Here is a 25538-nt window from a genome sequence, read left to right on the forward strand (position 1 = left end):
GCTGCACTCACCTAAGTGAGACATGTGTATGGTGACCGTGCTGTGGCTCTGTATGAAGGCTCACCTTTCCTCCATTGCCTGCTCTGCCTGCTCCTGGGCCTCTCAACCTACCCTCAAAGGTCCAGCTGCGCCATCCATTAATCCTTCTGAGAATTGACCTTTCCCCAAGTTCCCGCAGCACCCTGTGTGAACTTCTAGGCTTTTTACTTGTTGCTGTTTCCATCCTCAGGGCTCACACATCACATACTCCAGAAGGGCTCGTTAAAGTGGTAACCCCCGCCCAAAAGTCCATCGTTATTACCTCCTGAAAGGGCAAGCATATGTAGAGCTCCTGTGTACCAGGCCTAGTTAAGAATTTTCACATGCAGCCCTGGCTGGTGTGGCTCAGTGGATTGAGCACTGGCCTGCGAACCAAAGAGTCACTGGTTCGATTCCCAGTTAGGGCACGTGCCTGGGTTGTGAGCCAGGTCCCGACTAGGGGGCGTGTGAGAGGCAACCACACATTGATGTTTCTCTCCCTCTCTTTCTCCCTCCCGTCCCCTCTTTAAAAATAAATAAATAAATCAATCTTTGGGAGGTGTGGTCGTTATCCAATGAGGAAACAAATCAGAAAGGACCAGTGGCTTGTCCAAGGTTATATAGCAGTGATGAAGCCAGAATTCAAATCCAGGTGTCCAAGGCCAGGGTTTTGTCTCTTATAAGCAGACACAAAATAATAACTATTTATCATTTATATGGTATTGTCACATACATTATTTTATTTGATCCTCACAACAGCCCTGTGAGGTAGGTAGGGTTATGTATTACTGTTATGCCCATTTCACAGATGAAGAAACAGAAGTGGCTCAGTGAAGTGAGTGACTTGCACAAAGTCACACAGCACATTAGTAGCTTCATAGGTCCTGTACTTTCTCTAAAGTCAACCTGCTTGAATTAAGAAGCACCGAAAAGATGGGAGTAAAAGAATTTTTGTGGAGAGGAGAAAAGGGAAGTGGTAGTTTACGAGATTCTTCCTTAAACTGTTTTGTTGTGGTCATAGCTTGGCCTGGTGCAGCTGTCACTCTTGGGTCCCACTGTAGGAGGAAAAGGCCTGTATTCCCTAAGGGATGTGGCCTTGCCCACAGCCCGGTGTACAAGCTCCCTTCTCACAGAGCAGAGGTCTGGGAAGACCCTTCCTCAGCCCATCTCTTTGGGCGCCTGTGCCAGCAGGCTTTCCTGGCTTTGTCTGAGGGCTTCTACCCAGTGGGAAAGACCATAGGACTCCCAAGGCCGTACTCACTCTAGGGATGAATCATAATGTGCAGTTTTGAAGCCTGCACTGCTCATCACCCCCTGGGAAGTAGTGGCTTGGGGAGTCTTGCCCTGGATCTCATGCCAAGGAGGTCCACAGTTCAGTTATGACCAGGAACAGTACTACAGGGGAAGGCCACCGCCTTCAGAACAGTGTCTTAGGGGCTGGACACTTGGTCCAAGGGCAGTGTTATGGTTCAGACCACTCAGGCTCCTAGCTGCACACTGCTTTCCAAGACCCTGGTCTGGCAGCACTTCCTCAGGGGCAGCAAATCTCCATCCTCCAATAGAAGACGGTCACAGGGTATCTGGAGTTGTGGCTTGTGAGAAAGGTGGGTAAATGGGGGTCACAAGGGAGACAAAGTTCTAACAGAATAGGGTTGACTTACAGGGGATGGAAGAGGGCCAACCTTGGTTCTGAAGACAGAGCCCAAAGGGGAATCCTAATAATATTTTCAGAACGAGTGTCTCTCAAGGTGACTATTTTGAAAGAGAAATACGTATTTGGGTGAGAATGAGACCGGAAAATGGGAGTGCAAGGACAGAGTTTGGCTTGTTATAGGAACTTTCTAACAGCCAGTACCCAACCACGGCAGGGGCTGCTTCAGGGCTGATGCTCTTCCCATCACTGGAGGTATGCCAAGCAGAGAGAGGGGACGGCATGGAGGTGCCAGGGAGAGACACTCATCCCCAAATGTGCTGGGGTGTGCGGGGACGAGGGAGGGCTAAGCAACTGTTGAATTACTTTTCAACCTGGAGAGTCCATCCTATATTTGTTTAAAATGACTTGTTTCAATAATACCTTAAATTTTGGGGGAAAGAATTACAAAAGTCAGGCCCAGTACGAGGTGCCTTTCATTGCACTGGCTCCAGGTTTTCAAGCCTTCACAGGGACAGCAGCCCATTTCTGAAGCCCCAAATCCCCAAATGCTTAAGAGTTGATCCAGTCAAAAGGGATATATCCCCATCTTCTGACCCCTGCTTGGACGCTCACTCCTTTAGGACACACCACAGCTCAAATCTCTCCCCCAGCAGGGGCCGAGGCAGCTTCGAGAACATAATGCTTGTCCATGCCAGTCAAACACGGTTGCCCTTGGGCAAACAAGTCCAAGGTCCTGGCTGCATTCCCCAGACAGAGGAGCAGGGGTGATGAGGATCCATGGGTACTTTCCATCCTGGGAAACTGAAGGGAGCATCTTGTTCTCACCTCATCCCCTCCATCAGGGGCTCTTATTCAGATGGGTAAGTGAGGTGCTGCCTAGTGGTATAGAGAGGGATGGAGTCCGTGACAGAAATGCTGCTCTTCTGTCTAGCCAGAAAGCCCTCTGGTGGCCTCCTTTAGGACACATGGGCAGACTCTCCACTTGTAACAGATTGCCCATCTCCAGCTCAAAATGGCAAGAAAAAAGGAGGCTCTGTTGAGGACACATGGATTCCTACAGGTGGACTGCATCATGGGGGGAATCAAGTCCTGCTATGCGATTAATACAGATTAGTAGAGTGCCCTGCCTCACACCACTGGTGAGACGCTCTCTAAGATCTTGGCTGATGTGGAGCTTCTTGGGATCCTTCCTCCAATGTGGCTTGGGGTCCTTTTACCTATATCGTATTAATCGAATAATTTTATTGTTCATAAAGTCCAGAGCATGTGGGTGAGAAGAATCGATGCAGAAGCCATCACTTAGAGCAATTTTCAGCACCTCCTCCACAAAGACCTGGAAGCTGTTGATCTGCTTGTTGGCTGGAACCACCCAGAGCCTCTTGAGGTTCTGCTTGGTGTACTCCTCCTCTGGGAGGCCCTCCACATTGGCCACCCAGTCCAGAGTCAGGTGGTTGGGGTCCTGCAAGTGGCTGGTGATGGAGGACAGATTGCCATTGGAGCAGTAGAAGAGCTTGGAGCCGAGGAGCTTGAGGAAGAGGCAGGAGGTGCTGAAGATGTTGGCGTTGAAGACCTCCATGCTGGAGGAGGAGAGGCTGTAGATCTGGGGCGCCTCACGCACAGTGAAGTGGACCGTCTGCACACGCTGGTTCAGCGTGATGTTGAGCATGGCATTCTTCTCCGCCTTAGAGAGCTCCACCTCCTTCTCCTGCAGCGCCTCAATCAGGGGCTGCACCTGGTAGAAGTCAGCCTCCCTGCGGAGCAGGCCCATCTCCTGGAAGTCCTCAGGTAAGTCCAGGTGAGAGGTCCGTAGAAAATTGAGGATGTAGCGGAACACTTTGCCATCACGGTCAATGAAGCAGTTGCCTTGGCTGTCCCTCTTGGTGGGCATCTTCCCACTGAACATGGCACCTAGCATGGAGTCAGGGAAGCTGGTCAAAGTTGCTAATGAGGTTGTGTAGAGCTTTCCCCCAACATTTAGTGTGATGGGGTCGGACATGGCAGGAGGCTGGAGTGCTGGGAAGTAGTCCTAGAGAAGGAGAAAAGTTAGGAATGACCATCACTCAACCATAGCGGGTGTCTTAGTCTGTTGGAGCTGCTACGGCAGAATGCCACAGAGTGGATGTCTAAATAATATTTGTTTCTCACAGATCTGGAGATTGGACATCAAAGATCCAGTTGTGGGCATGATAGAGGCTGTCTTCTTTATGTGTCCTCATGTGGCAGAAGGGGCAAGAGAGCTCTCTGGAGTCTCTTTTATAAGGGCACTAATCCCGTTCTCTACTCTCATGACCTAATCACCTTCCAAAGATCCTATTTCTTTATACCATCACATTTGCGGTAGGAGTTCAATATGAATTTTTGGGGACACAGACATTCAGTCCATAACATCTGGGTAGGCACAGTTCTCAACTCCTTATTGTAGATCAAGCCTACAGTCCTTGAGGTCAAAATGGATTAATACTGAATGAACAAATGGATGGGTTATAACTGCCACACTGTTGAAAGCATATTATGTTCCCTAGTGAGTTAAAAAAAAAAAAAGGCACATCAAAATTACAACTAAACTTTAGAATCACCACCATTCAGAATCACAGGAAATCCGGCTGAATGGAAGTCCTACAACTAGGGAATTAAAGAAGCAGCCACATCGAGACTAGTAGGAGGGGCAGAGGCGTGGAATCGGTTGGTTCCACACCCAGGTGTGGCAGATAAAAATTGGGAGGGATATCTTGGCTACAGAGGTCACCCCTTAGGAGCGAGGGGTCCCTGCCCCACACCAGGTCCCCCAGCACAGTGTTCCAGTGCCAGACAGAGAAGTCCCAATAACTTCAGGCTCTAAAACCCAGCAAGGATTGAGGCTGAGGGAGATGGAGGGACTTTGGAGCCCCAGGAAGTTCCTTTTAAAGGGCCTGCTCATAGACTTACTCAGATTCACTCCCTCTGAGCTCCAGCACTGAGGCAGCAGCTTGAAAGGCACCAGAAACATAAGGGGGAAAACTGAATTGTCCTGTATCAGGGTGAGAGCTAGGGGTTGGGAGGAAGCTTTCTCCCAGACAGAAATGCTGGCAGAGGCCACTGTTCTTTTGATGAGCCCTCCACCTACCGAGCCCACATATAGGTGCCATATGTGAGTCTCCCTCAACCTAGCTCACACCATTTGCCCTGCCCTGGTGATTCCCTGAGGTCCTGCCCCATGCAACTTTTGGGCCCACCCAAGCTCTTTCCAGTGGCTTTTCCATACAATGTCCCGCCTTGTTTCATCCTTCAGATTTTCCTAACATCTCTCAGACAAACAGCTTTTGTCCTCAGCAAGACACATACCTCTTGCTAAGTGGCCCCAGGCCCACACTAGCAGCAACTAGCCTTGGTTCTCAGCTTGGCCTTGCCTGGGCACCTGCAAGCCCAGCACAAGTAGCAGCCATCTGCAGATGACTTTGTAGCTCATGGTGGGTGAGAGCAAACAGAACACAGGCAGTGGCTGACTTTGGCCTGCACCTCCCAGGAGGCCCCACAGCCAGCACACCCAGCGGACAGCGTCAGACCACAGTGAAGCACCACCACCCAACCACCTACCTCCACAAGTGACACTCCCAAGGGGTGGATTCAGTGGGTACCAGAGCCCCGCTGAAGTAATTCCTGCTCTGTGGGGTGGGCCCAAGCACAGCTGAGCCTCCACAGTGGTTGGAGGTTGGTGTTTGCAGCCAGTTCTTGCAGCTGATCAGCCTGCAGGTAAACCCCTCCCACTGAAGTGCCAACAGCAATGAAGGCTCCACTACAAGAGGAGGGTGTACAAAGCCCACATGGGGACGCACCTTGAGTGCCCGGCTTGTGTGATGAGGGAGGCTGTGCCTCTGGACCCTACAAAACACCTGCTACATTAGATCACTCTACCAAGCCTGGGAGATGTAGCAGCTCTACTTAATACATAGAAACAAACACAAGGAACCTGCCAAAATGAGGAGACAAAGAAATGTATCTCAAATGAAAAAACAGAACAAAACTCCAGAAAAAGAACTAAACAAAATGGAGACAAGCAATCTATTAGATGCAGAGTTCAAAACACCGGTTATAAGGACGCTCAGTGACCTTAGGGGAAGAGTAGATGAACTTAGTGAGAACTTCAACAAAGAGATAGGAAACATAAAAACAGAGATAGAAAACAAAAGAAAGACCAAGTCAGAAATGAAGAGTACATTAACTGAAATGAAGAATACATTATAGGGAATCAACAGTGGAGTAGATGAAGCTGATGATCAAATCAGAGATTTGGAAGATAAAGAAGCAAAAAACACCCAATTATAACAGCAAATAGAGAAAAGAATTTTAAAAAGTGAGGATAGTGTAAAGAGCCTCTGGGACAACTTCAAGTATACCAACATTAATATCATGGGGGCTGGAAGGAGAAGAGAGACAGCAAGAAATTGAAAACCTAGTTGAAACAATAATGACAGAAAACTTCCCTAACTTGGTGAAGGAAATAGATATACAAGTCCAGGAAGTGCAGAGAGTACCAAACAAGATGAATCCAAAGAGGCCCACACCAAGACACATCATAATTAAAATGCAAAAGCTTAAAGACAGAGAGAATCTTAAGAGTAGCAAGAGAAAAGCAGTTACCTATAAGGGAGCTCCCATAAGACTGTCAGCTGATTTCTCAACAGAAACTTTGCAGGACTGAAGGAATTTGAAGAAATATTCAAAATGATGAAAAGCAAGGACCTATAACCTACATTACTCTACCCAGAAAAGCTACCATTTAGAATTGAAGGACAGATAAAGAGCTTCCCAAACAAGAAAAAACTAAAGGAGTTCATCACCACAAAACCAGTATTATATGAAACGTTAAGGGGTCTTCTAGAAGAAGAAGAGGAAGAAGAAGAAAATATGAAAACTTATGAACAATAAAATGGTAATAAATACATGTCTATCAACAATTGAATCTAAAAAACAAAATAAATCAACAAGCAGAACAGAAACAGACTCATAAATCCAGAGAACATTTTAATGGTTGCTAGATAGGAGGGGGGTTGGAGGCATGGGTGAAAAGGTGAAGGGATTAAGAAGTACAAATGGGTAGTTAGAATAATTATGGGGATGTAAAGTAACATTCGAATAACTACGTGTGTTGTCAGATGGATGTGAGATTTATCAGGATGATCACTTAGTAAATTATGTAATGTTTAATCCCTGGGGTATACACCTGAGACTAACATAATAATGCATACCGACTATAATTGAAAAATTAAAAAATGATTTAATTAAAGAAAAAATGAAGCCTGGATCCCACCTTCCAGCGATTGTTTTAATTGGTCAAGAATGTTGCCCCAGCATTAGTATTTTTTAAAAAGTGCCCTCAGTAATTCTAAATGTTAAGACAGAGAACCACTGGTCTGAGGAAAGAGAAAATGTGCCTGGACTGAATGCTATGCATCTACTCTTACATTTGCATACATAATAGTCATGTATCTTTCGACATAGACAATACCACCACCCGTCTTCTGCAGATGAGAAAAACTGTGCCTGGATTTACCCCCCACACTCAGAGGTGAGGGATCATACCAGGATTCAAACCCAGGTCCCTTTATGTGAGAGAGAAAACTTTGTAAATGCTTACTAGCCAAAGACTGGTATACTCTAAGTACCTAACAAATGCTGAGATTTGTACTCCAAGCCTAGTGCTCCTTCTGCTGTACCAAGGTTGCCTCCTTGTTTAATTATTTTTCTTTCTCAAAAAATGTACAAAAAATGGCTGTGATTAGTGCCACTTCCATCTGTCTACCAGGCCCACAATGGTTCACTCAGCCCTTTGACTCTATATGACACCTTTTTCTGGACTCTTCATCTTCCGGTAACAGCCTGCCTTGCCAGGGAGATGCTCTTGGCTCCTGGTGGCCTGCCCTTTCCTGTCATGATGGCACCCCAGCCTCCTCTGAAGCTTCCTAGGTGGTCAGTGCAAATGTGGAGTCTGCCACTGAGCACCCTTCCCAAGGGCTCTCACAGAGCCTCCCTAGCCCACTAATCTCACAGCCTTTAGCATTTCCTTCAACTTGAACTCTTGCATTCTACACCTTCTCTTTAAGATTTTAGAAAGCAGGGGATGTACCATCTCTGCTTCCAACATGATACTTTCCCAAGACCCAATCTATGGGACAGATTTGGCAGTCTCTTCCAGATGCTGGGTGTGGGTGGCGCAGAGAGGAATTGACTCCAGTGCTGACCTTGAGAAGAGGCCAGGATGGTGGGGGAGGCTGAGATAAGAGGCAGTGAGGGTGCAGTGACAGGGGAGATGTACCAGGTGCTTTGGGAGTAGGTCAGGAATGAATCCTTGGCACACTCACTATCCAGAGAAGAAAACAGAGGTTGGGGGTGCGGGGGCTTCTGCAAGGGTGGTAAGTATGCCAGAGTATTTCCGACGGCGAGTCTGCCTTCTGAGGAGGCTGCACTGAAACCCCGTTATTCCAGGGGATAGAGACCTGCCACCTCGAGGACTGAGGTGATGCTTGGCTTCCCTACCTAACTGGGGAGGGGGTTGGGTCCCCTCGTGATTGCATCTCTGTCTAATAGGGCATTTTGGTACAACAGAAAGGACCTAACCATCTGGAGTGTCTGCAGAGAAACAAGCTGACGATGCGGTTGTAAAATCAGCAGCAGCAGCAGCCTGAAGCACATGGGCTGCGAGACAGTGGGGAGAGCTAACAGAAAGGTGGGGTGAGGAAGGGACAGCTGCTGTGTGCAGACCTGCAGCTGGGGAAAGTGCTTTGTCTCAGGCCAGAGTCTGGCCAATTCTTTCCAGAGGGCCCAGGCAGGAGTCCTGGAATAGGCCATCCCCTTCCTCATTCCAGAACCTCCTTTTCTTTCCAGGTAGTAATTTGCATATTCTAGTTTTCACTCTCTCTCCTTGACTTAAGGCTCTGGCTCTGTGAAGTGGCTCAGCTCCATGGAAGGAACAGGCTCAGGTGTCAGAGGCTGGGTTGTTTTCCTGACAGTTCTGTGGCCCACAGACCCCCATCTCTGTGCATTAGTGTGAAAGAGCACAGGGCACTGGGGGCGGAGGGGACAGTTAAGAGCCACAAGCCGTACCTTGGGGCCCTTGGGTAGGCACCCAAACTACTTTTTCTCCTGCAAAAGCAGCAGAGCACATGGGCTAAGGTTCTTCTTTTCCGTGTGGATGTCCAATGATCTGCATCTTGGAAGAGGCCGGGAAGGAGGGCCACGTGCAAAGCAGATCATGACATGATGCAATGGTGGGCAGTGCTGGAGAGGACTGTTCAAGGGACCCAGAAGCCCCAAGAGGAGAGCTATTCACCCACTGGAGATTGGGGGACAGCTTACGGACAGGCCGTCTCCCTCACCCTCGAGCTGTGTCTCGGTCATTTGTCTGGGGAGGGCAGCACAGACAGCTGCACAGCCAGTAGGGGCAGAGGCTGGTTGGAAGGCAGGTTTCCTAGGTTGCTCTCTGTGGTGTTGTCTCTATACCCACGAGTCACAGAGCCCGGTCATGCAAGCCCTTATTTTCTAGTGGCAGCACCATGGTCTCCACCATCCTAAGTGCTCAGGCCCCATGTCAAAGGCACAATGACACAAGGAGGCAGGAACTGGCATCTCTGGGGGGCTGAGGAGCACCCTGAGTGTGGCAAAGGGTTTGTTGTGGTCAGGTGAGGATGAACGAGCATCACTGAGCTACAGCTCCAGTGTGTACCCAGCTGCCTCCAAGACATCCCCACCTGGACATCCTGCAGTTACCAGGAGCCTAACACAGAATTCCTTCCCCAAACCTGCGGTGAACTCTTCCTAGCCACTCAGCTGCCTGAACCCAAGACCTGGGAGGCAGTTCTGACTTCTTATCCCTAAACTTTTTCTCAACTATACCTCCTTGAACCTATCCCTATAGCTGCTCCTGGAGCTCAGGCCTCATCTCCACTCCCCTCACATCCTCACTTGGTTCCCTGACTTCTTTTGTCCACCTTCCCTCTTAGTCTGCAGACTGACCGTCCTGAAGCACTACCGCCTGTCCAAACCACCTTGCTCTTCCAATCTCACCTCTAACCTGCCCCTCCCCCCAATCTATGCTCTGTCACTCCAGGAACCACAGCACATACCCTCACATTGTCACCTGCCTTGCCTTTGCTCTCCTTACATCACCCTTCTCCACCTTCTTTGCTGTGATCCTCTAAGGCTCTGCCTATGAGTCACTGCCTCTCTGTAAGGCTGTCCCCCAATCTCCAGTGTTAATAGCTCTCCTCCTGGGGCTCCCAGGTCCCTTGAACAGTTCTCTCCAGCACTGCCCACCATTCCATCGTGTTACGATCTGCTCTGCACGTGGCCCTCCTTCCCGGCCTCTTCAAGATGCAGATCACTGGACATCCACACGGAAAAAAGAACGTTAACCCGTACCTTGCACCATATACAAACAACTCAAAATAGGTAATGGACCTAAATGTAAATCTTTTTAAAACTATGAAATGTCTAGGAGAAAATCTTTGTGATTTTGGGGTATGCGAAGATTTCTTCGGTAGAACCCAAAAGGCACAAACCGTTAAAAAACTGACAAACTGGATTTCATCCAAATGAAAACCTCTTCAAAATACACTGTTAACAAAATGAAAATTATACAAAGACTGGGATAAAATATTTGCAAAACACATGTCTGATAGAGGGATTTGCAAATCACGTATCTGATAAAACACATATCTGTATAAAGATATTCTGGTTTTTAACCGGAATATATAAAGAACTGTCAAAACTCAATAAGAAAACGGACAGTGCTCCAAATAAAATTGTTAAAACATCTGAACAAACACTTCACCAAAGAAGACATATACAGATGATAAGTACATGAGAAGATGCTCACTCACCATCACTGCTCATTAGGGACATGAAAACCACAGTTAGATACTGCTACATTCCTGTCTAAAATGACAAACAGACCCAGCAGTACCAAATGCCGGTGAGAACAGCGGAAACCCTCAGGCACTGCTGGCGAGGACGCCCAGTGGTATACCCACTGTGGAAACAGTTTTGCATAGAGCTTCCACGTGACTTAAGTCATTGCTTATATGCACTATTTGGTTAATTACATGTTGACTTCTTTGCAGTTAGCTAAACTTACCCTGTTCGGTTAGGGTCAAGCTCCTCTTGTTACAGCTGCATCTGCAAAATACTGTGCTACATTTTAACATTGAACAAGAATAGCACTTAGTAGGAACTGCCCAGGCCTTGATACCCTAGCCCTATCTAACAGTGTGAGGGAATATTTTGGAGTGAGAGAAATAGTCTATATTTTGATGTGGTAGTGGCCAAATGACTGTATAAAGATTATAAAAATTCATACAACTGTATACCTAAAAAGGGTGAATTTTACTGTATATAAATTATGCCTTAATAAAATAAAAAAACCAGTATTGTGATTGTGTCAGAAGACCTATACAGTGGGTTATGACCACTTATGTACGTATATTGTTATGAAACTTTTGGTTGTGTGTGTGTGTATGAACTGGATTGTGATACAGTGTATCTGCATACTTTGGGCTGTGATAAAAATTGTTTTTGAGAACCACTGCCCAGTTTGTGATCTCCTTGAGAGCAATGACACATTTCACTTGTCTACATATACACTGCCTAGCACCCAGCAGGTGCTGGTAGCATTGTGGTGATGGGCCGGGGGCGGGGCAGCAGGGAGGCCATGAGAGGGGAGGGATGAACATTTACTGAGGGTTTCACTACATCCAAGGCCTTTACACTCATCAGCCCTTTTAATTCTCATAGCAGTCCTACAGCATGGGCATCATTCTCCCTGTTGGCAGATAGGAAACAGACTCAGAAAGACTGGTGACTTGCTCAGGACATGTAATTCATTCTCTTCCCCCTGCACAGGCCCCTAAGAGTTGTAATAGCAACAAACGGCTGAAACAGCTGTCGTCAGTTCGAGAATCCCTGAAGCAGCCTTTTAAGACACTGCTCTGCAGCCACCACTTGCTGAGCACACACCTCCTGTTTTTACAGTGTGAGAAGCGTCCCCTAACACTTGGTAGCATTTTATTTTTAATAAAAATATATAGAAAAGTACAGAGAATGATACTTTCATGCTACATGCTTTACGTGCATTCCCTCATCTGATGTCTTCACAAGCACCCTGTGAGACAGATGCCATCTCATTTCCATTTTAAGGCGAGGAAATTGAGGCTCAGAAAGCTTCAGTCACTGGAGGAGCTGGGATCCGACTCCGGGTCTGTGTGCGTCCAGCACCTCTGGGTGTTTCCCCTTCCCTCCATGGGGCCCAGTGTGAGTGAGAGCTGCACACTCCCTTATTCTCTGCCTGGGCCAGACTGGGGCAGCTAGTCCCTGCCAGCCAGCAGCCATGCCCACTCACATCTGAGGACATGGGGATGGGACCCCAGGACGGCCCAGAGCCCCTCCATAGCTGACACAGGCCAAGTTCACCGAGAGTCTAAACTCTTCCATTGCAAAGGCGACTCATGATGTCTAAATACAAAGCAGCAAAACACGAAAAGTCAGGTTTTTAAAAGCCAGATTAGAAAAGATGCATGGAAATGCAAACTGAACCAGGAATAGGAGGTAAAGGAATCCCCCCACGTGTGTGAATGAGTGTTTTTCTTAAGCGAGAGACTTTCCAAACCTGCCTCTCAACTTGAAAAGAACCAAGAAAAAGATTGATCCCACCTTCCTCTCTGAGAAAAACCACTGGTGTCAAACCAGGAAACGGAGCTGTGCTGATCATTGGATCATCTGACCCAGCAGGAAAGGCCAGCGGGGGTTGAGGCTGGAACTCTGCCCTCCCCGAGAGGGTCTGTGGCCCAAATGAGAGGGGGTTTTAAGGCCCAGCCTGGTACCACCAGAAGGGCAATTCCAGTCCAGGGCCTGAAAATCACCAGGTTGCAACCTCTAATTGTGACACAGAAAACAGAATTCTTAAAGAGGAGATGTCCTAATAAGGGAGGGCAGCAAGACATCACTCTAGAGAATCTTACTTTAAAACTACGTCCTGGTACCCATGGGCCTCTCAGGCCTCACAAGGGACACAGCTTATGCTTGATGGGTGGTACTTATCATGTACCACACCTGTATTAGATGCATTACACCTACTGACTCATTTAAACCCTAACTGAGGAGAGTATTACCTCTATTCCACAAATGGGGACCCGAGGCTCAGAGACGTAACTTGCCCAAAGCAGGGGCAGAGCCTGGATTCAAGCCTAGGCCTGCCGGCAAAGGTGGTGCTATGAGCGACAACACTCCTGTTTGGGTATTCAGCAGCCAAGGCCCTTGGGGAAGTCTGTCACTTGTCCCCTTACTCCCTCTTACCAGGTGCTCTCACACCTACCACCTCAATTTGATTCTGACCTACAAAAAGACCAGGGCACAGAGAATCAACATTTCCTGAACACCTAGGACATGGCCCGAGCTATGTGAGACTTTTTCCTAGAGGTTACTTCATTAAAATACCACACTGATGCTGTGAGGTGGATCCAATTATCATCCCAAGTTTTAGGATGATAAAACTGAATGATTAAAAAACTGAAGCAGATGATTAAAAAACTGAAGCAGAGTAGTGAAGGCAGCTGCTTAAGATCACAGTTAGAGGCAGCAGGGTTAGAATTCCAAGTGAGGCGTTTCTCCAAAGCCTGTGCTGCCTCTAGCAACACAGGCTATGACATTTTATTAAGAAGCACAGATAGGATTTGAATAGATACCTGTAATTCTTCTGAGAGTTGTTTTTAAAGTTGTTCTAAAATTATAGTTATTATGCTATCCGAATCCATATCCCAATAGTATTTAAGCCTACACCTTTAGAGTCAATTAATATTTGACATAGGAAGCAAGCACATATAATGGGGCTAGAGGTAGTTTATTCATAAATGGCATTGGGAAAATTGGGCAGATACATTCAGAAAAATGAAGCTAGACCACCTTCTTACACCACACACAAGAATAAATTAAAAAATGGATTAAAGATTTAAATGTTAGACCCAAAACCATAAAATTCCTAGGAGAAAACATAGGCAGTAAAATCCCGAACATTGCTCAGAACAATATTTTTTACCTGATGTATCTCCTCAGGCAAAGGAAACAAAAGAAAAAATAAACAAATGGGACTACATCAAACTAAAAAGTTTTGCACAGCAAAGGAAATCATCAACAATAAAAAGACAGCTCTGGCTGGTGTGGCTCAGTGGATTGGGCACTGGTCTGTGAACCAAAGGGTTTGATTCCCAGTCAGGACACATGCCTGGGTTGAGGGCCAGGTCCCCAGTAGGGGCGCACGAGAGGCAACCACACATTGATGTTTCTCTCTTCTTTCTCCCTCCCTTCCCCTCTGTCTAAAAATAAATAAATAAAACCTTAAAAAAAAACCCACCATGAAATCACCTCACATCTGTCAGAATGACTATCATCAATAAATCAACAAAGAACTGCTAATGAGGATGTGGAGAAAAGGGAACCCTTTTGCACTGTTGGTGGGAATGCAGATTGGTGCAGCCACTGTAGAAAGCAGTGTGGAGATACCTGAAAAAATTTAAAATGGATCTGTTTTGTGACCCAGTGATTCTACTTCTGGCAATTTACCCTAAGGAACCTGAGACACTAATTCGAAAGAACATAAGGACCCCTATGTCCATCTCAGCATTATTTACAATCACCATGATTTGGAAACAGCCCCAGTGTCCATCAATAAATGAGTGGATAACACAACTATGGGACGTCGACACAGTGGAATACTACTGGGCCACAAAAAAGAAAGTTTTACCCTTTGAGACAGCATGGATGGACCTGGAGAACATTATGCTAAGTGAAATAAGCCAGTCAGAGAAAGACAAATACCATGTGATTTCACTCATACGTGGAGTCTAATGAACAAACTGGACTAACAAGCAAAACAGGCAGACTCAGATAGAGAGCAGGCTGCCAGCTCCGGGGGAGGTGAGGGGGTGGAGGGATGGAACAAAAAGGAAAAAGGATCCATGGCCATGGACAACGTGTGGTGACTGCGGGCGGTGGGGGCTGTGGCTGTACGGGGGATAGGTGGTAATGGAAAAAAATACAATAAAAATAATTTAAAAAATATTTGAAGAAGATTAGAATCTCAGTTTGGAAAAGTTGATGCGTGATAACCTGAAATAATATTTGAAAAAAGATAGTTATATTAGTATAATATATGAAATTGGATTATAAAGCAAACAGTGAAAAAGAGAAGGAATTTTTGTAGTACATGTTGAAGAGACTTGTTAGCAATTACAAAACATACATCTGTACCACAAGTCTGGGACCCTGGCAAGACAGACCACATTATCTTCGTTTCACCAACTCAGAGAGGATGAATCCCTGGCTCAGGGCATTGTGTCATGCATTCTTGACCTCTGAGTCCCGGTCTCTGGGAGGCTCTGGATTTGGACACTGCACAGAGAACCAGTCCTTTGGAGGCAGCCTGGGGTGTCGTCTCCAATTTGAGTTTTGAGCAAGGGACCGAACCCAGCCACAGAGGTCCCAGCTAACAGGCTGTACACTCTTGGAGCCCTGGAAAAGGCATGGGCTCTTTCTGCACGATTCCCTACATTACTGCCCACTGAGCTTCCATAATGATACTATTTTCCGTGCCATCTACTCCTTTTACACAGTGAGGACCAGCTGTTGTAACTACAATGAATCTGTTAAGCAATGATTATTCATCCATTATCCATCATTTCTTAGCTGTGCTCAGAGCCTAGAAATGATACCCCAGTAATAATGAGCACACATGACCCCAGATCTTAGTTTCTAAATGTTATCTTCTACAAAAAAACCCACACACAAACCGGTGTTTCCTGAAAAAAACTGATGATTCCAGGACTTTGACAGGAAAAGTGCAAGGTGAGCCTGGAATGTCTCTTTCCAGATAGGAAAGAAGCAATAAAAGATTAATGAGGCCATGTCAAAAGAACATAGGAGATCTTAAAAGTCCTTATCAAAACCAAAAAGTTTTAGTAACTGTATGTGTTGATGGATGTTAACTAAATGTATTGTAATAATTTCTCAAAATATACATATGTCAAATCATTATGTTGTACATCTAAAACTAATACAATGTTATATGTCAATTGTATCTCAATAAAAAACACAAAAGAACACAGGAGCTGGCAGGAAGAGATTCTCATTGACCAAATTTGGGATAGTTTGAGTACTGAAAAGATCAATGATGATAATGGGTTGTAATACACTGACCTCTTAAAAAAAATCAGGAGTCTGTTACTCCAAAAAGAAAAAAAGAAGGAAAGTGGAGGGAGTGACAAAGAAACACACACACACACACACACACACACAGATGAAAAGTTATTCCCTAACATAGAATAGCAGCTAATAAATATAGTAAGAATGGCATAATCAGAAAATTACCGTCTGTGATCCTCAGTGTTGCAATTCAGGCAAGGACCAGCAATGGATGTGGAGTGAAAGGTTATCGCGAACACACAATTCCAAGTCTCAGAGAGTCACTCCACGGGTTAGTTATTAACTACCAGGGGGAAACTTACCCTTCCAGGGCGAGATCGGGCTGTCATGGCCTTAGCCAGGGAGTTCAGCATTCACGGGGAGTAGGACCCGATAGCATATGCCCCGATGTGATGCAGTAAGAAGTATTGGATATATCACCAGGGAAATCTAATCATTGATAAAATAATCAAGCAAATTTAAATAGGTAGAAGGGCTCTATCTAGTGCAAATGAGTTGCTTAAAGGTATAACTAAATGCAATGCCTGAATCTTGACTGCATCTGACTTAAAAAAACCTACATAAAATTTTTGGCAGCTGGATAAATTTATCAATGTTTATTAGATAATATTGACTTCTTGCTAATTCTTAGGTATGATAACAATATTATGGTTATTGCAGGATAATATTATAATTAGGAGATACCTGCTAAAGAATTTAGGGGTCAAGTGTCAAGATGTAACTTTTAAATAGTCTAGCAAAAAAAAAGCAAATGTGTGTAAAAGCAAAATCAACAAAGTGAGTTGGTACATCTAGGTGAAAGGCTATTCTTTAAGCTTTTCTGTAGGCTTGAGCATTCTAAAAATACCTTTATTGTGAAAGAAGGGGAAAGAACAGAACACTTTCCCACAGGACTACAGATGTAAAGTTCCAGTCAGCGTGCCCAAGCCCAACGAACACGAGACTTGTTATTACTGTTACTAAGAAGCACTGAAAATCTCCACGTGTCACTGTGCTTTGGAGGATGAGGAAGCCAACAAGGGCTAAGATGTAATAGCTCCCACAGTAGGGAGAGGTCACCTGCAGAGCCCCTCTGCCTACAGAAACCACATGCTGGGCCTGCCTGCCTCCCTGGGGTGGGGAGGGTCCAGGCTGGGAGAAGATGGCTGTTCAGACCTTGTTTCTGCTCTTTCCTGAACCCAGAGTCTCCGCTCAAGGCTCATGGAGAATGTCCAGGCCACTTTGGGGCCTCACAAATGTTGTGGACGGTCAGAAAAAACAGGAGGGGCTTTGAGGCAGGAGGCAAGTGCATAGGATTTGCCATTACCTGGGCCGGTGTTGGAATCAGGCCCTGCCACTTAACTAGCTTCAGGGGGACCAATTCCTGGATGGATGGTGTCACCATCATGCTAACAATAGCAGCAGTGATAACGGTGGCTGACATTTACCACTGTGCTAGGCACCTGATGCATGTTGAGCTCAGCTACCAGTGGACCTCATTTTGCTGCACTTTTTTTTTTTTTTTAACAAACAGAAGGCAAGACCCTCCACCTGCAAAAAAATCAATGACTTGCTTTATTGCAATATTCATTTATTGCAGTGGCCTGGAACCCAACCTGCAACATCTCTGAGGTATGCCTGTACTATTATTATCTCTACTTTCATGCCAGGCCTTCTCCCACCTCTACAATTTGGCACCTGCCATCCCCTCTGCCTGCATTGTGAAGGCAAGTCCCATTCACCTGCCAGGCCCCTCAGCTTGAAGTCATTCCTTCTTCCTCTGCATCTGCAGTTTTATTCTCACCCCTTACCAAGGCCTGTTTTACTTAAGTAGATGGGTACCTGGCCACCCCGCTGGGGCTGGGATCTCCCCTCCCTGTACCCCCAGAAGCAGGCAAGTAGGGGAAGGGAAAGTGCTTTCAGTTTAGTCAAATCCATTTTCCTTACCCCAGAATGACAGTCATCTACCAAAAGGGAGATTTACCACCCTTTCTGGAATTTTTAAAGCTTTCTATTTTGGAAACATTCTCTTGAATTTTCAGTTTGGAATCTAAGGCTCAGGGCAAGGCCCAGGTGACCACACAGAAATAAATGCAAAAACTCCCACGGTGTGGGAGCTGGAGAGAACGTGGTTGGGTACATTTTAAGGATGACAATGCTCGGAGCGGGTAATGTGGCATGTCTCCCACTGTACCAGGTGAGACTTCCCCACCTCACTCAGCCCACCAGGATACAGACTCTGGCTCACAGCCTGGGGACTGCCTTTCACCTTCTCTTCCTGACCTCCCTAGCCCCAACAGCTATCATTTTAGCCCTCTTTCGCCCAGTTCACATCGCTAAGAAGCCCACAGGCTGTTCCATTATCCCCACAACCCACTCTATATGGGGAAAAGTTATTACCTAGACTCAGGTGACCCACCTGGACCCTGGAGTGGGCTGCCCAAGTAGTCCATGAGCTAGGGAAAGGAGGTAGGCTACTGGGGGAAAGCCACCTGACCTGGCAACCTGGCTTCCTCATTTGCCCAGCAAAATGTTCTCTCACCTGCTCCAGGCTCCCAACAACAATGACCATCCCCCATCCTGCTCCAGAATTTCCCTTCATTCTCTCAGCACATTCTCAGGCTTCATCTTGTGATTTTCTTTCGGCACCCCATTCCAAGCACTTTTCCTTAGGTTAGGTTTTCCTGCTCCTAACAATTAGTTTGTAAACAAAGGGCTTTTAAATCCATCTCCCCATTTCATCCTCACAATGGCCATAGGAGGGTTGCCTTACAGGTTGGCTGGCTTTCAGAAGGGTTGAGGAAGCAGGTCCTGTCACAACCTGCAAAAGGCAACGCATCAAAACTTTTTTTCCTTCCCTACCACCGACTCCAGACTCAGTCTCCGCCTGTCCTTTTAAGTAAGGCGTCCTGGGGCAAGTCACTTCATTTCTCTGAGCCTCAGGTTCCTCACCTGTAAACAGATATGGTGACGCCTTTCCTGGGTGTGGGGGTTGAATGAGATCATGTGTGTGACGCACTGAGTTCGAGGGCTGGCTCTTTATTTCCAGTCACAAGAAAAGGAAGGCATTGTGTGCATTCACAGGTATTGGAGCACTCGGGCAACCCCTTTCCCCAATTCGATCAGCGCAGCCGACACTGGGTTTTCCAGGCCTGGGAGGCGTCCTTTTCATTTTTCTCTCCGCTCCTTCTTCCCCAATGCTTTTGGGCCTATTCCACCCAACCCTACCCAAGCTTGCTTCATTGGCACCCCCAGCACGCACTCCCCAGTCCTGGATTCCCTCTCTCTGACCACACGCGCGTTCCCCTTCTCACCCGCCAAAAACTCCCAACAGCCTCAACCCTCATTATGCCGGCTTTTCCTACCATCGCCATCCATTCCGGCTCCTTCCACCAGCTCCGCCTCCTCTCCTCGATTAAGCGTCCCCTCCCCTGTAGCCACAGGAGTTACCATCCCCATTGCACAGATGAGAATGGCGAGGCTATGATAGGCTAGATGACCTCACGTGGTAGGACAGGTGCACGGGTGAGCCCGTGCCCCCGTCAGCCGCTATATCTGAGCCTCACGCCCCAGGCCGCGCCGCACCCACCTCCTCGCCCGCTCTCTGCAGCCTCCCCTCTGCGCCCGGCCGGAGCAGCTTAGGGAGAGGGGCGGAGGCCTGGAGTTCAGCCCAGGGGCGTGGCAGCCCGGTACCGCGCGGAGCTCACGGATTTGTAGTTCTCTCTGGGCTCTCTGTGGTTGGGTGTGCCCAGCGCAAACTCCATCTCCCAGGAGGCATTGCGGCGAGCGGTCCAGCTCTCCGCCCCGCCCCCGCCGGCGCCCTAGCCGGCTAGCTTTAAAGGGGACGCAGCGTTCGTGGTGGTTCGCGGGGTGGCCCCGCTCGGGCTCCGCCCTGTTACCCGCATCTCGCCCCTCCCGCTTCGTCCCGCAGCCCGGTAGCCCCGCGGCTGCGCCTTTGAGTCGGGGCTCCCTGGATTTAGGCTTGTTACAAATAGGGGTGGGGAAGTTGGTCTTTGCAGAGAAAGCAGCATCCATGCCATCTGGGACCTGGCGGAGGTCGTCCTCGCTCCGGGGGGAGCAGAGGACCCGCCCTGACCTAGCCTGGCCCAGGCTAGTCCTGCCCCGCCTGAGCGCCCCGCCCAGGAGCCGGGTCTGAGGCAGGGTCCCCTGGGGTCCGAGAGGTAAGGGGGTCGGGGGGCATAGGGGGCGTGTGTGAGGGTTGGGGGCAGGGAGTGTCAGTACCCTGGCTGTTCGAGAGCCCCGGACACGAGCGTAGGGCTCTAACGGGCTGAGGTTGAGAGTTGGGAGGTCTTGGCGTATCTGGGCTTCGCTGTGTGACCTTGGGCGAGTACCTCCCCCTCTCTGGGCCTCAGTCTCCTTCATCCATTGGGTATGGAGGTGATGCCGTCCCTGTCCCCCTCCCCCCGGGGCTGAGGGCACCAGCGCCCAGCACCACGAAGCTCGCCAGTCTTTGGTGGCAACTGCAGCCCCAGCTCAGGCTGGGAGCAGTGCACTGGTATAATTGGAGGTAGGGGTGGGGCCCGAGCCAGGGCACAAACTGGGGCTCGGAAGAGTCTGCCTCCACTTTGAATGGGCTTCTGCTATCCTTAGCGTCCTGCCCGGGCTACCCGCTCTGTGAGAGCCCAGCGAACTGGAGACCCTGATGTGTCATCCTGGTGCCCGCTCTTACAGAAAACATGGGGGTGGGGACAAGGCCATCAGAGGTATGTGAGGGGTGGCCCCCAGTAGGGATGGGTGAGTGTGGTGGGTTCCTAAAAAGGGAATATATGCTCCCACCCTCTTCACTTCTGTCCCCTCATGCCCCTTCAGTAAGAGAGCATTTGCTTTTTACCCGTAAAACCTCTTTTCACCTTTTTCCCCAGGAGATAGTTTAGTGGCCCAGATGAGGGCCTCCCAGTAGTAGGGCGAGGGTCTCTTCCCAGGGCTGCCTTGGGTAGAAGTTGTTAAAAAATTCACACAGAGAGATGCTGCTGCCCAGAGATGGAGTGGGGGCTGGGGGACAGGGTTGGAGGGACTTTTAGTTTTGGGAAGGGATGGTGCCTGCCCTGGGGATTCAAAGGAGGGAAACTGGTCATGAGGGTCAGAGAGGAAACGAGCTGATCCCATAGGTGCCGAGCTGGAGCTTGGAGGGGCTGCTGTGCTCTGGGGTGAGGAGCGGGTCCTGAAGCCCCCTCCCCGCCCTCATGAGACTGTGAGCTTTTGAGCTGAGGGTTAGCCAGGAGTAATTTCTTTCTTTTTCTTTAGCTTTGGTTGTTTAAGTCACTTCTAGATTGGTTGGAGCCTCACTCAGTCCAGTCCAGTGACCTTTGGAGGGGCGAGCTTGGCTGGAATTTAAGATTTTCAGACTTAACGTATATGCAAGACCAGACCTGGACAGATGTGGGGGCAGTGACTGGACCAAGGGTTAGGCCAGTCTCTAGGAGGTGCTTTTGTGGTCAGGCGTTTAGTTTTATCTCATCTTGCTGTCATATGTCTCTCATTGGTCACTTGGCACTCTTTCACTTCTGTGCCTGATCCTGTGCTGGGCACTAGGTGCAGACAAGGGGGACTGGACCTACTTTTCACCAAAGGAGAGTCCAGCCTGGTGAGAGAGAGAGACATACAATCCAGTGACACTGTTGAGGGATGAGAGAAGTGAAGAGGGCCTTGGGAAGCCACGACTCAGAGACTTGGACTGCAGGGAGGACCAGGAAAGGCTTCCCAGGGGAGGGGGGCATGTGACGTGGGCATTGAAGGGTGAGTCAGAATTTGCCAGGGGAGAAGAGGGGAAACCCTTTTTCAGCAGAGTGGGCATCACCAAAAGGTGGCCAGCAGGAAAAGCCCACTGCCCAAATTCCTGTAGATTAACCACTGAACAGCCTTTGTCAAGTTCATCTCCACCCCTGTCCCACATCACGTATGTGTCACAGAAAGGGCGTGAACATCAGGCTCAGGAGTTTGGACCTTATCTTGAAGGAGCTGGGAGGCTTGAGAGTTCTGAGCACGGGCACAGCGGGAAGGAGCTTGCCATCTGCTGGGATTAATCTGACGATGTTTGCAGCGTGTCTTGGAGAGATCAGGGAGGGATGAGGAAGCCTGAGTGGGGGCCCAGGGCATGGGGGTGGGACAGGCCATTGTATACAGACACTCACAGGGTGTTTTGGGGATGATGGAGGTGGGTCCGGCTCCACCATGCAGGCAGAGAGACTAGTCAAGGCTCAGCAGAATGCAGAGGGTCATCCGAGAGGGATGGATAAAGGGAGCTGGTGCTTCCTGGGGAAGGATCGTGATTTTCCTATGTGCTTACCGTGTGCCCTGGGACGGGTTGGGTATTGCTGAGACTCTCAGGCTGTCGTGCCAGCAGTGAGAGGTATAAGCTGAGGGCTTGGGGAGGAGCAGCAGCATTGGCTGGGGAAAGTTAAGGGGTAGAGGTGTGCTCATCTCCCATTTTGGGATTCACGAAATGGCGAAAACGCACCAACCATGGTGACCACCGAGGAGGGGAGTGGCTGGACTCAATTCAAAGCCTGGACTCTTCTCCTGCAGGACATATGCCTCTATTGGAGGGTGGGTTGAGGGAGGGAACGAGCAGATCAGTTGGGAGGATACTGCACTGGTCCAGGCAAGAAATAGAGAAGAGCTGATCTTGGGTGGGCCTGCGGTTCAGGGGTCACTGGAAACACGAATTAGCAGTGAAGGACTAATGGTGAAATTCCTTGTAGAATCAGAGAGATCAGGAGTGTGTCTCCTTGTCTCCTTCCCCGACAGTGTCTGTGTCACCCTCGGTGCCAGATGGCCCAGAAGCAGACTCATGGCTGCCCCACCCTTCATCTCTTTCATACCTTGTCCCAGCCCCATTAGTGGTAGGTGGAGTGGTCCCCATTTTCCAGGTGAGAATGCTGAGGAGCCTGGCAGGGACTCACCAAGGTCATCTGAAGCAGAGAACTTGGGTCTCATGCTTTTAACGCAGGCTCTTCAGAGGGAGGTCGCAGCTGCTGCTGTTGCTGCTGTGCTTGGCCTGGGGCAGCTGTCTGGTGGGTCAGACCCAGCATCTGCAGGCCTTCTCCTGGTCCAGTGCCTGGAGGGGTAATCCAACCTCCCCTGAGGAATGTTGGTCCCCTGCTTTTTCCTCCCCCAGGGAGGCTGACTGCAGGTTCTGCTCTCACCCTCCCGACTGTGTCCCTCCCCCTTGGTAAGCCTTGGCTTTCCCATTCATTCCACAGGGACAGCAGGCCTGGGCCTGCCTCCCTTCTGTGGCCTGTGATGGGGTCAGGTGAGGTCCGAGCCTCTAAAAACCCTTTTGCATGAATGCTTTGAAGATATTAACGAGTGGGTGTGTTGGTGACCATGGTGACAGCTGACCTCAGACTGCCTTCCGGGAGAGTGGGGGCAGGTAGGTGGGGCTTGCCTAGAATGGCCAGGCCATGGACCACAAAGAGGCTGCAGGGCTGGCCTTGGAGATCAGAGCCCTAACAGAGTGGCTCCAGGGGCTGAACTCCCCACTGCCAGGCACAGACCACCTTATGTGGTAGGTATCAGGTAGAATGATATGAAATTGCCAACAGCTGAGCCTTCACTTTCGTGTGGTTCAACCTGATGTCATTTATCCTCATTTTAGAGAAAAGAGGCTCGTGATGGCACTTGCTCAGTGTCACACAATGAGTTGCAGGACTAGAATAAAATTTGCTTCAGGTCACACAGAAATGCAGAATTTGTCTTTCCTAGTCTGACTTTTCGCTTCCAGAGCCTTCTCTAGCCCCAGAACTCCATTTCTGCCTGCCCCCCATGTCGTCTTTCTCCACCTGCGATGTCAATATCTCATCGATTAGTGTTTCTCCTTGGCTGCCTGAGTACCTTGGGGGTATTGTGGGTTCTGTTCTAGACGACTGCAAAACAGCCAGTATCATAGTAAAGCTAGTTGTCATGTTTTTGCTGGTGGAGGGTCTTGCTTTCAGTTTGTAAAATATGCAACATCTGTGAAATGCAACAAGGCAAGATGCAATAAGATGGGTATGCCTGTACCTGAATTACTAGGCTTGCTGGGTTGAAAGCCTATTACATGCTAAACCCTCTAGCCTAGAGGGCAGGGGTAGGGGGTTTGTGCAGCTGGTCTTCAAAGGAGGTTGGTCACAGCCACTGCCTAGGAAAGAGAGGACCAGGGCTGAAGGGAGGCCAGTTTTTAAAGATACTTTCAAAGGCCTTTTGAGATTATGCCTTGCCTTGGCACTCTTTGTAACACCTCTGCCTCTACCATCAAAAGTCCCGAGAGGCCCTGGCTGGTGTGGCTCAGTGGATTGAGTGCCAGCCTGCCAACCAAAGGGTCACCAGTTCAATTCCCAGTCAGGGCACATGCCTGGGTGTGGGCCAGGTCCCCAGTGGGGGGCGTGTGAGAGGCAAGCACACATTGATGTTTCTCTCCCTCTTTATCCTTCCCTTCCCCTCTTTCTAAAATAAAAAAATCTTAAAAGAAAAAAAAAAAAGGAAGAAAAAAGAAGTCCCAGCGGAAGGGCTTTGTTTCTGAACTGAAGGGGACTGACTTTTTCAAGCACTTGTGCCCGGCAGCCTGGTAAGGACTTCATATTTGTCTTCACAACAACCCTGCAGGCTGGAAATGGACTCGGAGAGCATAAGTAACCTGGGCGGTAAGCAGAATGCATCCCAGGTGCACCTGAGGCAGCCGGGCTGCTGTTGGGGAGCCACTGGTCTGTACCCTGCCTGCACCCACAGTAATCTCTTCAGGGGCACTCAGACCGCAGTGACTGGCAGGGGAGGTGCCGGCCACTGGGAAATAAACCCCAGGCGCTTCCCTATGGAGCTCACAGCCTGTCGAGAGAGACAGCGATCTAAATGAACGGGCCCATTGCATTGTAATACATTCAGTAATGGAGGTTTGGTCTCGGCCAAGAGCTAGAACGGGGAAGAGAGTGTCTCCACAGGGCCTGGCGCGTAGTCAGGGTCCCACAGTATCTGTGGCTCTGAGTAAAAGTTTCTGGCCTCTCCTCTAGGGTATTTTCTGCCTGGTCTTCACACCCATTCCAGGTCTTAAGAATAGAGTAGTTTTTTACTGAGCCCATAGGTTAGTAAAGCACCTACTCTGTGCTGAGCCTTATACCAGGTCCTGCCTAGAGTAGGATACAAAGAAGGAAAGAAATGGCCTTGCCTTCTTGGAGCTGAAATTGGGAGATTGTGAGAGTAAACTGTTACCTGTGTGACCAGCATGAGAATCAGGAGTCAAAGTATATCTATCAGTGGGATGAAGGCTTGCCAGACGCAGCCCAGGTGGAGGGAATGGCAGAGGAAAGGCTATTACGGCTCAAGGAGAAGGTAGCAGTAGCTCATGCTGTATTCTGCATTTGCTCACCCAACAAATGCCAGGCACTGGGCTAGGGGCTGGGGACACCATGGCCAACAAAACCTGACACGGTTCCCGCCCTCAGGAACCTACAGGCACGTCTTGGAGATGTTGCGGGTTTGGTTCCAGACCACCGCAATCAAGCGAGTCGTAATCTTTGCTGGCGAAGGGTCTTGCCTTCAGCTGGTAAAAAACATCTGTGAAGTGCAGTACAGGGAGGCGCAATAAAACGAGGCATGCCCACACATAATACAGTGGCGGAGGCCGACTTCAGGCAAGTAATTACAGTAAGTTCTGTACAGGAGAGGGCTC

At 48.7% G+C, this 25538-nt stretch overlaps 2 protein-coding genes across 11 annotated transcripts in view; one reads left to right on the forward strand and one right to left on the reverse strand.

Annotated features, from left to right (window-relative positions):
• Window positions 1–738: 738 nt before the first annotated feature.
• KCTD21 (potassium channel tetramerization domain containing 21) lies at window positions 739–19510 on the reverse strand. 9 transcript variants are annotated; one of them, XM_045181975.3, is made up of 3 exons: window positions 19240–19457; window positions 16198–16324; window positions 739–3698 (listed from the first exon to the last, which is right to left on the reverse strand). In XM_045181975.3, the coding sequence occupies exons 2-3, from the start codon at window positions 16246–16248 to the stop codon at window positions 2886–2888; spliced, it is 864 nt and encodes a 287-aa protein (XP_045037910.1). In that variant the 5' UTR covers window positions 16249–16324; window positions 19240–19457; the 3' UTR covers window positions 739–2885. The 9 variants fall into 9 exon arrangements, with proteins under 9 accessions (XP_045037910.1, XP_045037906.1, XP_071077569.1 ...); XM_045181971.3 differs by lacking the exon at window positions 16198–16324 and adding an exon at window positions 18417–18695; XM_071221468.1 differs by lacking the exon at window positions 19240–19457 and adding an exon at window positions 18417–18810.
• Window positions 19511–19677: 167 nt separating this feature from the next.
• USP35 (ubiquitin specific peptidase 35) overlaps window positions 19678–25538 on the forward strand; it is a 31107-nt gene continuing 25246 nt past the window's right edge. Inside the window, exons 1-2 of one of the 2 annotated variants that reach the window (XM_053925358.2) lie at window positions 19678–20055; window positions 20486–20598. The gene's annotated coding sequence lies outside the window, so the exon portion shown is untranslated. The remainder of the gene's footprint in view (window positions 20056–20485; window positions 20599–25538) is intronic. The other variant, XM_045182056.3, reaches the window with a different exon arrangement.

Source organism: Desmodus rotundus, chromosome 5 (genome assembly GCF_022682495.2).
Source record: "Desmodus rotundus isolate HL8 chromosome 5, HLdesRot8A.1, whole genome shotgun sequence".
In the NCBI taxonomy this organism is placed as follows: Eukaryota; Metazoa; Chordata; class Mammalia; order Chiroptera; family Phyllostomidae; genus Desmodus; species Desmodus rotundus.

Bases quoted from the DNA above. Each gene is read 5' to 3' on its own strand.
- KCTD21 (XM_045181971.3), bottom strand. From the start codon at position 18,476: ATGAAGGGAAATTCTGGAGCAGGATGGGGGATGGTCATTGTTGTTGGG. The intron at 3,699-18,416 runs GTGAGAGAACAT...CTCCTTCTCTAG, and splicing joins TTGTTGGGAGCCTGGAGCAG to GACTACTTCCCAGCACTCCA.